We start from the raw sequence: 14,478 nt of genomic DNA on the forward strand, positions 1-14,478 counted from the left end.
TTCTACAAATATCCTCTATATCTATTGCAGGGAAGCCCCAGAATCAGAGGGTCAAAGGAGATACCACAAGGCTGGACTCCTTTTAAAAATGCCACTTTCTCCTAAAGCAAGGAGAGATTTACATGAGACTAAATGCTGAGAATAACCTTTTTAAGAAGGAAGGCTACTTTGGGGGCGTCTGGGTGGCTCAGTTGGTTAAGGTCTGCCTTCGGCTCAGGTCACAGTCCCAGGGTCCTGGGATGGAGTCCTGCATCGGGCTCCCTGTTCAGTGGGGCATCAGCTTCTCCCTCTTCCTCTGCCCCCCAACTCCCTCTGTTCATGCTTGCTCTCTCTCAAATAAATAAAATCATAAAACAAAACAAAACAAAAAAAGAAGGCAGGCTACTTTGGTAACTCAGTGATTACACAGTACTTACCAGTACTTGTTAAGATGTGATAATCCTTTCTCCTAATTCACAATGTTCTTCCTATGTTCACTGAAATTTTTATTTAAAAAGTAGTGTCATACTGATTTAGATTTTTGGGGACCAAAGTCCATATTTAAATGGATATTTTCCCAAGTCCCATTCAATTCTCTTTTTATCATCACATTTTAGGAAATAAAGGCTAATTCCACACAGCTGAATTTTTCAGATTATCTTCTGACTTTAAAATAAATTCTCGGGTCAATACTTAAGACAGGTTAGTGTAACAGCGCATGTGATATTATAAAACCAAAACTATTTGAAACTCACTAATGGTACAACTGAATGTTTAAAAAACTGAATTATTTGAAAACGAAGTAATATATACTCTCAAACTTTGACATTCTGCTTGAATATCCACTGAAACATACTTCTAACACCAGCCAAAGCACTCATACTCACATAATTAACTTTTCTAATTTCAAAATGTCCACTTTATTCCATATAACACTTAACTAGGGATCATTTACATCTGAGGAAGAGATGGCCCACACAACTGATCTATGGTAAAACACTAACTCTAAAACATATAGTCCAATTTTATACATTTCCAGGCATCTCTAAACAAGTGAATCACAATGCAGGCACAAATTATTACTACATTTTTCGTAAGATAAAAGGGAAGTATCAATAAACTTCAGAAAGTAGTAAATTCATCTGTCCCTTAAAATGAGTGTGCAACCTTTACAAAGCCATAGTAAATGGTTTATAAAATGTAGTTTTATTTTACGTTACTCTGCTGTTACATAGGGCATAACATTTCCACAAGGCTTTTTTGGGACTACAGTCAATGATTAGCAACACACAATAGTGGTCCAACTCTCTACATGACAATCACTAGACAAACTGGACACCCTCTCATATGTGCACAAATCTGCATGGAAAAGTACTAACGTTTTAGACCTGGACTTGTGTACTTTCTTTTCCCTTTCTAGTGTAGTAAGAAATGACATGCATCTTACTTTGCCAAAAGCAATGCTTGTGTTCTGGCAGCAACATGCTACTTCTATTACATAGTAAAGTGAATACCAGAACTACAAAGGCAGGAGGTGTAAGTGAATTTTTATTGGGAAGGGAAGTTGTCAACTTAAACAGCAGCAATGAAGAAAGAATAAGGAAACTTCCTGTTGTCACAGATATACAAGACCTCCATCATATATGATACAGGAGGCATTTCAATTTGTGACCCCCAGCGCAGAAATGCCAAATGCTTTTCCATTCAATCGAATACTTCTGGATTCCTACCAAAAAGGAATACATTAAGAGCAAGGAAAAGTTGCTTACTCAAAGGAAACCCCTGAAGAAGAGTAAGGGAGGGAATGTAGAAATTAAGTTATGTAGAACACTTTGTAAATTGTAATGACTACATTTTCATATCTTCATAGTAATACAAAACACAGTCACTTGCAGAACTGGTTCAGATTACTTCAATACCAGATACATTTTTAGTCCTCTACATAAGTGTTTGGAAGTTACTTATGTTTATATGAAATGAAGCTATTAATACTTTTCTACAGCAGTAACTGCACACCAGGAAGGCCAAGACAAACACAAATCAAGGAATGGAGTTTTCCCAAAGCTGCGGTGTGAAAAGACTATAAACAGTTGATTCCATACACAAGAATGGGTTTCTTTGCTATAGGAAATCCAAATAGAATAAGGAATGGAGATGAGTAAAAAGGTTTCTTGAGGGGAAGAAGGATGACCACCCTGTATGCATTTAGTTTTCTGCCCCTTCTGCCGCATCACATTCTTCTCCTGCACTGTCTGATGTCCATAACTAGGAAAAAAAAAATCATAATAAGTTATCCAGACAATAGAGACTGTGACTAAGAATGGAAGTTAGATTTCTCAAAATCCCAAACACCACCAACTCCTCCTCCAAAGTATATCTTTGTAAACCTTTCACTATGCATTTACAAATGACACACAAACATACACTATTTGAATACATTTTTAAAGTTTTCTTTTTTAATAGTATAATTAAAAAAAAGGCAATATCCTTAGAATTTAACAGTATCTCCATTCACAGCAGCCCAATGCTCTTCTTGAAAGCACTACTGAAATATAATTTATGAGCTGAATAAGGCAAAAAAAATTTTAACCACAGTCCTAATAACAGTTTCCAAATATTTGAGAGGCTTTTTCCATTATATGGAAAAAGGGGCGGACCTACTGTGCGTGTGGCCAAGGGTTAAATGGGAGCGGGTGATGGAAGTTAGAAGGACGTAGCAGTGGGTGTGAAGGTGCACGGAAAGCACTCCTGAATTAGCTAGGATGTTAAAACAGAATTGATCGCCAAGAACTCTCCAATTTCAGGATGGAACAATGAAGTGAAGAAGGGAATCGTCAATAGTTATTGACTACAATCAACAGTTCAAAAAAATGAATTACTATTAGATCAACACCAAGAGACTAGTGGCATTTCTAGCATTCTAGAAAAGCTAGAATCTTAAATAATCCTTAAGTTATTGTTAAAATACTAAAATAAATAAAAAAGTTGTCTCTGTAAGAGAAAAAATAAAACCAGCTAAAAGATACAGCAGCTCCATAGTATTCCTAAGAGGTGTATTGGCTCAGTTTGCTTTTCTTCTATGGAAGTGTTTTGTGCCCATCATTCTACTGTTACCCCACAAGAACAGGGAATTCTAATGGCTTGGAATGAAGTGTCACCATTTCCGTGTTCAGCAAAGTTGAACAGATACGGTATTAACATAACATTAAATAAATAAATAAATAAATAAATAAATAAATACATAAATAACCCTTTCTAGCAAAAGATAAAGCTCCAAACTGAAGGCCTGGAGAACTACATTTATACTAAAAGGTACAGTCTCTTCTGCCACGTTTTGTCTAAAACTGTTGACATATCAAATTTACTTGAACCTATAAAAGAAGCTAAGTAAAGTTCAAATTTTATTTTTTTTCTCCGTTACTTTTCCCTTCATTATCTGCCTATCCAAGAAGTAGGGAGAAAAACAAAAGACAAACAAAGATTATTAAGTGGAAGAGGTTTTGGCCTAGAGGCACAGGTGGAATAAATGGAAGTTAAGGTTTATTCCCCATCAAATGCCTGTAAGACATGTAGATTTCACAAAGGAAATTTTTATTAAAACAAGGCACTTCAACGTGATTTTAGGAAAGCTTATAGTCCCTAACTTGCTGTAGCTAATTTACCAAAAGGAAGAAAATACTGCAACCACGACAACTTTCTATATTAACATATTTTATCAACATCTTCATTCCAATAAAATAGTGATGTTAATATTAAGAGTTCCTACAATCTTAGAACCTTCTCAGGAAGGTCTAGGTCTGGTAAAATGCCTATTCAACTTGAAAATCTGCCCACAAAAGAACAGTTGGCCAATACAAAATACTAACAAGCACTTAATAATTTTACTTACATATTTCTATATTCATTTTCTAAGAGAAAGTGTAGCTCTTACATAACTGTCCCAAAAGATAGGGAGACTGAAGGAAAATAGAAGTACCTTTCTTCTTAAAAAGAAAATAAAATTAAAAAGAATGAACAACTCACTGTTAGGTTGTCTCTAAGCAACTGCATGATGAGGGTGCTGTCTTTGTATGAATCTTCATTCAGTGTATCAAGTTCTGCAATGGCCTCATCAAAAGCCTGGTAAATATTAATAGCCACGGTAAACAATATTTGCATGAACACAAACTGATTACAATTACAAACCATTTTTATAAAATAGGTGAACATCCACTTTATGTTCTACTATCAATTAAAAACAAAACTCAATGAATCATTTCCAGAGTTCCAGTTTATCACAATGACCTTATCAGTATGAGTAAGAACTTATGAGAATGACCTGAAACTTACTGTTTTAGCCAGTGTGCAGGCAAGCTCTGGGTTATTAAGGATCTCATAGTAAAATACAGAAAAGTTAAGAGCCAGCCCCAGTCGGATTGGGTGTGTGGGCTGCATCTCTTTCTTGCTTATATCAAAAGCTTCTTGGTAAGCTCCTTGGGAATTATCTATCGTTTCTGTGAAGGAGGGAAAAAAAAAAAAAAGCACAATACTGAAAATATCCATCAAGTATAGAGCACATTAATCTTTAACATATGCTACTACCTCGTGTAGAGCTGGATTTTTCTCTGTGGCCTTCCTTTAAAACCATAGCAGCAAACCAAAAACATTACCTCGTACTGGGTTACTGAGAAACTAGTTTATAATGTTGCTTGCTTCAGCTTTAAAAAAAACCCAACAACATGAGATAGTGCAATCGGATTTTTCTAAATCTGTGACTAAAACAATTTTCTTTTTCCATATCTTTTAATTTTACTAATTGGAAATGCAGCAATTTAAAAATAATTTGACTGATATATGTCAATAATATCTCAATAAAGCTAGAAAAAATTTTGGCTGTAATACCTCTTCTCAAAATAATGAAAACACTTTACAAATCACAAAAATAGAGATTTTGGTGGTGGTGATCTTTGTAAAGACAATACTGATCCTTGGTGTGAAAGGCAATATGAAAGTGTCAATATACAGAACAAAATCTGCTCTGACCAGAGGTTGATTACTGGCCTAATAAAAATGTCACCTTCCTGAAAATACCGTTCAATAATTATTACCAATATTACCCTGACTGTACCCATGCTTTCAAAAGGGTAAGTCGGTTTTCTCCATGAGACCACTGGCCCATTACAGCTTTAGAAATACCGACCAGAACAGAAATGTAAAGTTAGCCTTTTATGGCCTGAATATGTGCATTTTCCTCCCTCTGAAATGGCATATTTATTGATCTAAATACGGCTGGTACAGCCCTCACACAGTAAGGAGTTCTTGCTGTTTGGCATATAAGGAAATACTACATTGAGTAGTAGTAAGGTCTCTCAGCTCCTAGGCTATAAATACAGACTATCTACGAGTCCCAGACTATTGGAGTATTCCATGGAGAGGAAGAGAAATGCCAATGAGCCAGAGAGGGCTAAATCAGATTAATGCTGGGGCTATGTCCCAGTCTTCCAGAGACATCCTTGTGACTTGCAAATATCTGTCACTTTCAGCTTTGCTATCTTTATGACAACAGAAATTATACATCAATAAGTTTAGTACACAAATTTTACTACAGCGGGATACAACAGTTTTTTCTTTGTATCTTCAATTACACTGATATTTGGGATGGTGAGCTGTTCCACTTTCAGTTAGTACCTCTGTGAGGGAAGCCACAGTAACTACTTGAGGGTGCACACTCTTTTTGGATGGGGCAAAATTAAAAACAAAATAATGAGCCCACTGGAAATAAGGAATTAGGTGCAACATCTACCTAGAACTTGATAAATACGGTAGCAGGCACATACACAAAATTTAATAGGACCTCAGCTACTAATACTCCCAGAGACTGAGTCCACCGCTAATAAATCACTCTGATCTTTTTACAATCAAGTCCAGCAATTCAGTTATTCTCTTTCCCATATCTATATTTTCTGTGACAAATTATATACCAGCAACCTCTCATCTCACCTCTCTTCCTCAGAAATTAGCAGTCAATGTAATGATCCTTCAAAATAGGCAGGTAGTAGTTAATAAATTAGTATGTCAAACAGAAAGAGTACAACATCCTCTTTCTATATTCTGTATGTAACTTCCAGTGAAGTTTCAAGGTACAATGACACAAAAGGCCGTATGACAACACAATCTCTCAAAGCATATGCAAATGACTAGGAGGCTAAAAATATGCTTAACCAAATTCTGAAGTATAAAAGATTAAGCCTTTTTTATTATTATTACTTTTTAAGTAGGCTCCACCCCAGTGTGGAGCCTATCGCAGAGCCTGAATTCAGGACCGTGATCCAGACCTGAGGTGCCAAGAGTAGGATGCTTAACCGACGGAGCCACCCAGGCGCCCAAGATTAAGCCTCTTTTAAATAATATCTTAGCGGATTATAATCAAAGAGTTTATGAGTTTTTCAAAAACAGTACATAATGTAAATTCATGATTGTTTGCATTTTTGAGAACATTAAGGTAACATTAATTTTCTTTTATGTAGATTCCAAGATTTTTTTTTAAGATTCCAAGATTTTAACAAAGTTACAGAGGGCCTGGAGATTACACAGAGACTACTGTCGCAGGATCCCATTTATCCTGCCTTCCTTTTTTATTTTTGATTTTACCCATAAACCAAACAAACTTACGTTTTCGATCATCACCACATGCAACTTCAGCAAGGTACCGGAAGTAATCTCCCTTCATTTTCAGATAGAAGACCTTACTCTCTGGATTAGTTGCATTGGCTATTAAATACTTATCCAACAATTCCTGAAAGAAAGAAGATAAAATATGAGTACCAATAAAAAGCTATTTTATTACAGACAAGAACAGTGATATGCATTTGAATCATTAACTACCACAGTAACTACAACCACACTGCCTTGGGCTTGAAGCATGGGCTGAGAGCAGGGGTCACGTGGTTGTCATTAGTTGAATGCTTTGGCTCACAGCGAGTCCTAGTTTCTAATGGTAGAGCTAGGTTACATCAAACACTAAATAGAAAGAGACTGTCTTTTCACCCATCGATTCATTCAAGCAAGCATTTCTTGGCACCGGCTGGGTGCCGGCTGCTGTACTTGGCCAGAGGGGATACAAAGAATGAAGTTCTTGCCCTCAAGGAGCTCACAGCTTAGTAAGAAAAGCAGTAAGTACACCAATACCATATGCCAGGCATTAAGAGATACGTGAATAAGGGACAATGGCAACACAGAGAGAGCATCTGGCTGTGCTGGAGGTGGCTGTTGGTTAGACAGGCCTTCCCTGAAGGGATATTTGACTTGTTAAGAAGGAACAGTAGGAATGTAGCAGTTTGAAAGTGCGCATGTGCAACCATCTTTTTAGTTGTGTGTGTGTGTGTGTGTGTGTGTGTGTGTTTTTAAAAACTCTAGGCCTAATGTGGGGCTTGAACTCATAACCCCAAAATCAAGAGTCACATGCTCTACTGACTGAGCCAGCCAGGCGCCCCTGTACAATTATTTTAGAGAGGGGAAAGAACATTTAAGACTTCAAGTATGAAGAACAGTACAATCACAGAACAAGTCAGCCAGCATGGCCCAGAGCAGAGCAGTGCTCATCCAAAATAAGGGTAAGTACAGGGATCAAGAGAAAGCAGTCTAGAAATACATATAGCAATCTGACAGTCATGTCTACTGAAAAGAATTATTTGAAAAAACTGGGTAGCGATTAAGTATGTCTTCATTCCCTATTTTATTCAAAGAAATGTACACTCGATCCAATGAGCTGGTGCCCCTCAAACTGAGGGATTTGTACAAGGTGTCCCAGAAGAATAAAAAGTTGCAAAAGAGGGGTGCCTGGCTGGCTCAGTCAGTGGGGCATGCAATCTTGATCTCCGAGTTTTGAGTTCGAGCCCTGCACTGGGTGCAAAGATTACTTAAAAATAAAATCCTAAAAAACAAAAAGTCACAGAAGACAAATACGATAGATCTTTTTGGACTATCAGTTTTACTTGATAGTCTCTTTTTTTTTTTTTTTTTACTTGATAGTTTACTTGAATCTTTTTGTCATAAAAAATATTATGGGGGAGTGGAGGGGTGGGTTAGCCCGGTAATAGGTATTCAGGAGGGCACATACTGCATGGAGCACTGGGTGTTATATGCAAACAATGAATCATGGAACACTACATCAAAAACTAATGATGTAATGTATGGTGACTAACATAACAATAAAAATAAATTTAAAAAAAATATTATGGAGTAGAATAAAATTCTCATAGAAATTTTTTTTTTAAAGATTTTATTTATTTATTTGAGAGAGAGAGAATGAGAGATAGAGAGCACGAGAGGGAAGAGGGTCAGAGGGAGAAGCAGACTCCCCGCTGAGCAGGGAGCCCGATGCGGGACTCGATCCCGGGACTCCAGGATCATGACCTGAGCCGAAGGCAGTCGCTTAACCAACTGAGCCACCCAGGCACCCTCTCATAGAAATTTTAAGATACTAATACCTACCTCATAGGTTTGTTTGGGAAATAAAACCAATATATGGATGTGAAAGCATGGTACAGTTTCTTTCTTTTTTTTTTTTAAAAGATTTTATTTATTTCTTTAACACAGAGAGACACAGCGAGAGAGGGAACACATGCAGGGGGAGTGGGAGAGGGAGAAGCAGGCTTCCCGCTGAGCAGGGAGCCTGATGTGGGACTTGACCCCGGGTGACCTGAACCGAAGGCAGACACTTAAGGACTGAGCCACCCAGGTGCCCCCATGGTACAGTTTCAACATGTTAAGTGCTCAGTGCTAGTGATTAGCCAGTCAGATGTTCTCATTCTTCTGTCTCGGTGCAAAGTTTGAGAAGCAGTGATCTAGGCAATGTGAAACTAGTGAAAAAGTTTAAGCAAGGAACAGACACAATCATGTTTGCATTCTGGAAAAATAGCCACTGATATTATCAATAAACATTATATAAAAATACCAACTACAATACAAAATTAGAAGTTTGGAAGAACGCATTTGAGACTTTCAAATTCACTTAAGTATTACTGAAGAAGTAAAGGAGGACTGTTTACAGATTTTTTAAAAAAAGGCTAAGAAAAGGTTTAGAAAATGTAGTTCTAACTCAGGAACTTTCCTGTTGTTTATCTAAATATGGCCTAAACAAAATGTGGTGGTTACATCCATAAGTTATTTTAAAGGAAATAAACAAAAATATTATATTAAAAAAAGAAAAACGTTGTATTTTAAATCCTTAATTTTTAAAAGTTTACATAAAGATATTTTAAAAGGGCCCAAAGCTCAGGCAAAATTTTTAATTTTAAAATTATACCTAACAAAGCCCCAGAAGTCTATATGTTACAAAATTGGCAAACTCTATCAAAACTGTGGCTTCAATCTGGAAAGCTGCCGGACCAGGAACACAGCGATAGAGGTCAGTAAGGGGCACACGCAAACACGAGAGGCAAGCATGAAAACTAATGCTTCCACACCACCATCCTCTTATCTGAGAAGATTCAAAAGATCAGGTTTGTAAGAATTTCTTCTGCTCAACGTCACCAATTTTAATAGTTATTAAAATGAACCTGAGAAACTCTTTCCCAGATTCTTAGAAATTCGTACCACTTTAACTTTTTACTCTAATACCATTTTTATCTATCATGGATGACTTTCAATTTACAAACTATTTTGGGGAACATCTGAATTTAGGATTTTTGCAGGGAGGGAGGGCAACAGTGAGACTGCCACAAAAAGTTTCCTTGTTTTGAAATCTCAAACTGACTCATAGTCATCCTTTTTCTTTTTTAAGATTTTATTTATTTATTTGAGAGAGTGAGTGAGAGAGCAAAGAGCAGGGGCAGAGGAAGAGGAAGGCTCCCCACTAAGCAGGGAGCCCAACTCAGGGCTCGATCCCAGAACCCTGGGACCATGACCTGAGCCCAAGGCAGACACTTACCCAACTGAGCCACCCAGGCACCCCAGTCATCCCTATCTTAAAAGAAAAATTAAACAAGAGTGGATTCTGAGAAGTTGTATTAAATAATGCAAACACAGTATTTATTCTGTGGGAATCACCACCTCTGCCTGTCCCCAAACTGAGGAACTATAATGTAAAACAAAGTGCCCCTCACTTTTCTTTTTCTTCCAACTGAGTCAGTCTGTTAAGAAAAGATCTCAGAGGATCTCCAAAAAGGTGCCAACTCTGGTGAAGACATGTAGTCATAAAAAAAAAGTTACTCGGTACCTTTAAGACATAGCACTTTGTGATGAAATGTGGTATAAGTGTGGTAACAGAGGCTGAGAAAAGCCTGAGTAGAGTGAGGACTTGGGGTGAGAAGAGAAATATGACTCTAGCACTAATCTGCCCTCAGTCCCACAGCCAGATGTGGGCGTGCTCCTGAAGATGGCTTACTGGCTTTCCAAAGATTTTTGGAAAGCTGCTCAACAGCTACTGCACTAGTAACTACACAGCCACTTATGAGCTAAACTCTTCCTTTCTCAAATTACTAACTTCGATTACTAGAGCTTGCATACAGCCATTATATACGATTGACAACACGGGCTTTTATAAAGTGACTTGTACATTACTTCTACCCTGGAGTTTCAGCCAGGTAATATGGTACTTCATCAGATGCCACTAGCTCGTTGCGAAGGAAAAAACAGTTACAGAATAGTTCTGTCTTTCCACATGCTATCAGCAGTACAGATGTGTATTTTAGCCCCAAAAGACAGTGGACTCTACTTCATGTCTTACCAAAATGACCATGGCTATTATCAGGTAGTATCAATACCAGTATTAATTATGAATGCCAGAAAGAATAAAGGCTATAAATACTTAAGGTATATAGCCAAAGTGTACAATTTTTATTTAAAAAAAAAATCACTAAAGGGGCGCCTGCGTGGCTCAGTCAGTTGGTGAAGCGTCTGCCTTTGGCTCAGGTCATGATCCCAGGGTCCTGGGATCGAGCCCCCCATCAGGCTCCCTGCTCCGCAGGAAGCCTGCTTCTCCCTCTCCCACTCCCCCTGCTTGTGTTCCCTCTCGCTGTCTCTCTCTCTGTCAAATAAGTAAATCTTAAAAAAAACATCATTAAAAAAACTCAATATGGATCAGAATGACAAGTGGCTCCCTGAATAAGAAATCTTTCCACCTAAGGTCATGGGTAAGAAGTCAGGAGAGAAAAAGGGAAATCAGTTAACTACATCTATGTAGTTAAAAGCTCCCCCGCTAATTTCTCCTGTGCCTTATTCTTTTCGATTAAGCATGACATCCCCTTTGTAAATCTTCAACCCACAGATTTTATGATCCTGAAAGCCTTGGAGAGCTAAGACTGGGGTTCCCTCCAGCACTGACAGTGCTGCCTGACTTAGGTAGAAGGCAAGTGATACATTCCTTTTAGAAAATTTAAGAGATTTTTTGAAGATTTTATTTATTTATTTGAGAGCAAGAATCTCAAAGTGACTCTCCACTGAGCATGGAGCCCAACACAGGGCTCAATCCCATGACCCCTGAGATCAAGACCTGAGATGAAATCAAGAGTCAGACAAAACTGACTGAGCCACCCAGGTGCCCCGAAATCTGAGAGATTTGTAAAGAAGTCAGTGTACTCATTACCAAAAATTACAAGATGGACTAGTAATTGAGTTCTAGACCAAGAAACTCAAACCTGAGCAAAGTCAGAGGAAAAAATAGAGGTTACTATACAGGTCACTTTAAGAGATGCTCAAGGACCTTAGAATAAGCTTAATCTCATACAAATAGGATGGCAATAAAAATAAAGACTTGTATCAGAAAAACTGTGAAGAACTATATAAGAAAATGAAATTGTCAAGCAATAATATTGATGTAAACTTAGTATAGTAACCATTCCTCTTCAATCCCATGTCTTCGAGAAAAGGCTAGGAAGAAAACAAAACTTCAATACCAATACTCTCTCTAGGAGTGAATTATTTTGGCATATAATAATCCTACCATCACATCAAGTTTTTCTAAACAATTCAACTGGCTTCAATGGTAATATTCCATGGCATTCAACAAACTAAACAGTATCTTTACCTTAAATTCATTTAGGTGGTTTCTGTTTTACAGACAAAATAAACTGCTTCTGTCCCTCATTACATAGCTTACTCTTTACATAAGGAACTGATTTACTGCAAAGAGTAGGTAACTGGTGAAGAGCCTTAAAATACAAACAAAATTAACAAAAGGAAACAAAAAATGTTCTAAGGGTTTTCTCTTTCCTATTAGTAACTTACTGAAATTCATGAATATATTAAACACATTCAATCTCTGACTTTAGGGCATATATACTAATCATTATCCATGTATTTTTATCCACGTATTTTTATCAGTTTAATCAGCACACATTACCGTAAAAACTCACTATATTCATTCACTCAGCAAATATTCAAGTGTCCTACATGTGCCAAGTCCCATTCTAAGCACTTTATGTATCATTTACATATATAAAGAAACCATAATAAAATCACACTGGAGTCCGGAAATGTGTCCATTAATTAAATGGAGCCAGAATTTGAAACTAGAGCCAGTATTTCTAATCACTACCCTATAAAATATGGGTTAATATAGCCAAAAATATCTAAGAGCATTTGCCCTTATGTTAGATGCATAATTAGTAAAACAAACGAAGAATTAATATGGTGCACAGGGCAATATAGTTATTTAAACAACTGGAATATTTATTGAATGGTAAGAGCTAAATTCTTCTAACATTCTAACTTCAAGTATTATATATAGTACAAAGAACCACTGACATGGTATGTATGAAGAATAGTCTCTAGATAGTAACCGTCTCTTACTTGGGTTTATTAATCCAAGACATTGAAACCAAAGTAAAACTCAAGACTCAATAAGGAAGTCATATTTCAACTAGAAAATTATACAAACATAACCACCCTGATTTTGAGGGGGGGGGGCTGAGGAGACTCTTCAGAAGCTGCATATGATAGGCTGGAATTACAGGGAGGGTCCAAGGAAGAGGAAGATAAAGACAAGAGTAACTTTGGGTTATTTTAGAATGTATGATTTTAGAAATCAGATTATCATTTGTGAAAGTGACTTCTGTCATTAGCTCTGTGCTCTTGTGGCAAATCACAGCTCCTCAAAACTCTGTTTCTTTAACTATATATAATGAGTTTTAAGATCCAAAGGCCTTTCATCCTCAGAAATTACCATTCTAAGTACAGCAGCTATAGTTGAATTTCATAAAGGATTTGTTGCCTTAATCAAGGAGGCAATGAATCACCCAAAACACCATCCTAGTTGATCAGATGTCACAGCATCAATTAATCTATGGAAATGTTTTCTACCCTTAATAAAATGAATGCCTTGAACTATTAACCGCCCTTGCACTATTTAAAAATTTTACTAGTTTACAACTGTCACGTCTTGGAATCCAAGTCTTGAACTCCAACTCTGGTACCCAACTAAAAAAACCAAAGAATGAAGTAAAGTTTTTCAGAAATAGAGACCATTGACCAATGTGAGAGATCCCAAAGGCTGTGTGATTTAGTGGACATCACATGGCAGATGAGATCAGTTAGAGCTCAAGCTCAAGTTGCAAAGCCTATTCAACTTACTTTCTTAAGTCTGGATCAAACCCCAAACCTCTACAAACAAACAAACAAAAATTTTAATAATAATTGTACCAGAGGAATAGAGTGACCCTATGTCCTGGTTTGTCCAGGACAGTCCCAGCTTAAGCCTGCTGTTCCAGTGTAATCATTAATGCTACCTCTTTCATTCTTAATAAGTATCCCACTTCGGAAGATATATAATCATCCTCAAGATAAGGCATCAGTCATAATTCAGAGCATTATTTCAATACAAAAAGGTAAGGAATTAAATTTCTTGCCACATATTTAACATTCGCATAGAAGGTGCTAAAATTTTTAGGCATGTGCTGAGAACGGAAGGCCAAGTCATGTTACTAATAGCAGTTCTTTCTCTGAACATTTTTTAATTTTTATTTTACATTATTTTTTAAAAAGATTTATTTATTTGGGGGGGAGAGGGAGAAAGAGAATCTCAAGCAGACTCCCGGCTGAGTGCGGAGTTTGACTTGGGCCTCAATCTCACAACACTGAGATCATGACTTGAGCTGAAATCAAGAAACTGACTGAGCCACCTCGGCACCCCTGAACGGCTTTTATTTTTATTTTTTAAAGATTTACTTATTTTGCGAGAGAGTGTGAGAGCGCGTGCGTGCAAGGGGGGAAGGAGGGAGGGAGGAGCAGAGGGAGAGAATCTTGTACAGACTGTGGAGGTCTGTGTTTGAAGGTTCTTGCATTCATGGTGATTCTTAGGGACAAACATCTGGCTGTTATGCTTTATACTTTAGACACGTGAACACTTACATATGGAAATACATACTGTTTTACTACAAATTACTTTCATTTCTCCCATTAGTTTTAATGTATATTATATTAACGTATCTTTAAAAATTATGTGTAGATATATCACCTACTAATTTCATTTTTATTTAGTTAAGGAGACAGAAAATACTAGTTATAGATGGGGTTATCTGA

The 14,478-nt window shown here is 37.1% G+C and overlaps 1 protein-coding gene across 1 annotated transcript in view; it reads right to left on the reverse strand.

Moving 5' to 3' along the window:
• Positions 1 to 880: 880 nt before the first annotated feature.
• Positions 881 to 14,478, reverse strand: part of YWHAQ (tyrosine 3-monooxygenase/tryptophan 5-monooxygenase activation protein theta) — a 36,804-nt gene continuing 23,206 nt past the window's right edge. The window contains exons 3-6 of the mRNA XM_027621464.2: positions 6,631 to 6,754; positions 4,309 to 4,472; positions 4,003 to 4,098; positions 881 to 2,244 (exon numbers count right to left, since the gene is read on the reverse strand). Coding sequence (XP_027477265.1) covers positions 2,185 to 2,244; positions 4,003 to 4,098; positions 4,309 to 4,472; positions 6,631 to 6,754 — 444 coding nt within the window. The 3' untranslated portion in view covers positions 881 to 2,184. The remainder of the gene's footprint in view (positions 2,245 to 4,002; positions 4,099 to 4,308; positions 4,473 to 6,630; positions 6,755 to 14,478) is intronic.

This window comes from Zalophus californianus, chromosome 8, assembly GCF_009762305.2.
Source record: "Zalophus californianus isolate mZalCal1 chromosome 8, mZalCal1.pri.v2, whole genome shotgun sequence".
Classification (NCBI taxonomy): Eukaryota; Metazoa; Chordata; class Mammalia; order Carnivora; family Otariidae; genus Zalophus; species Zalophus californianus.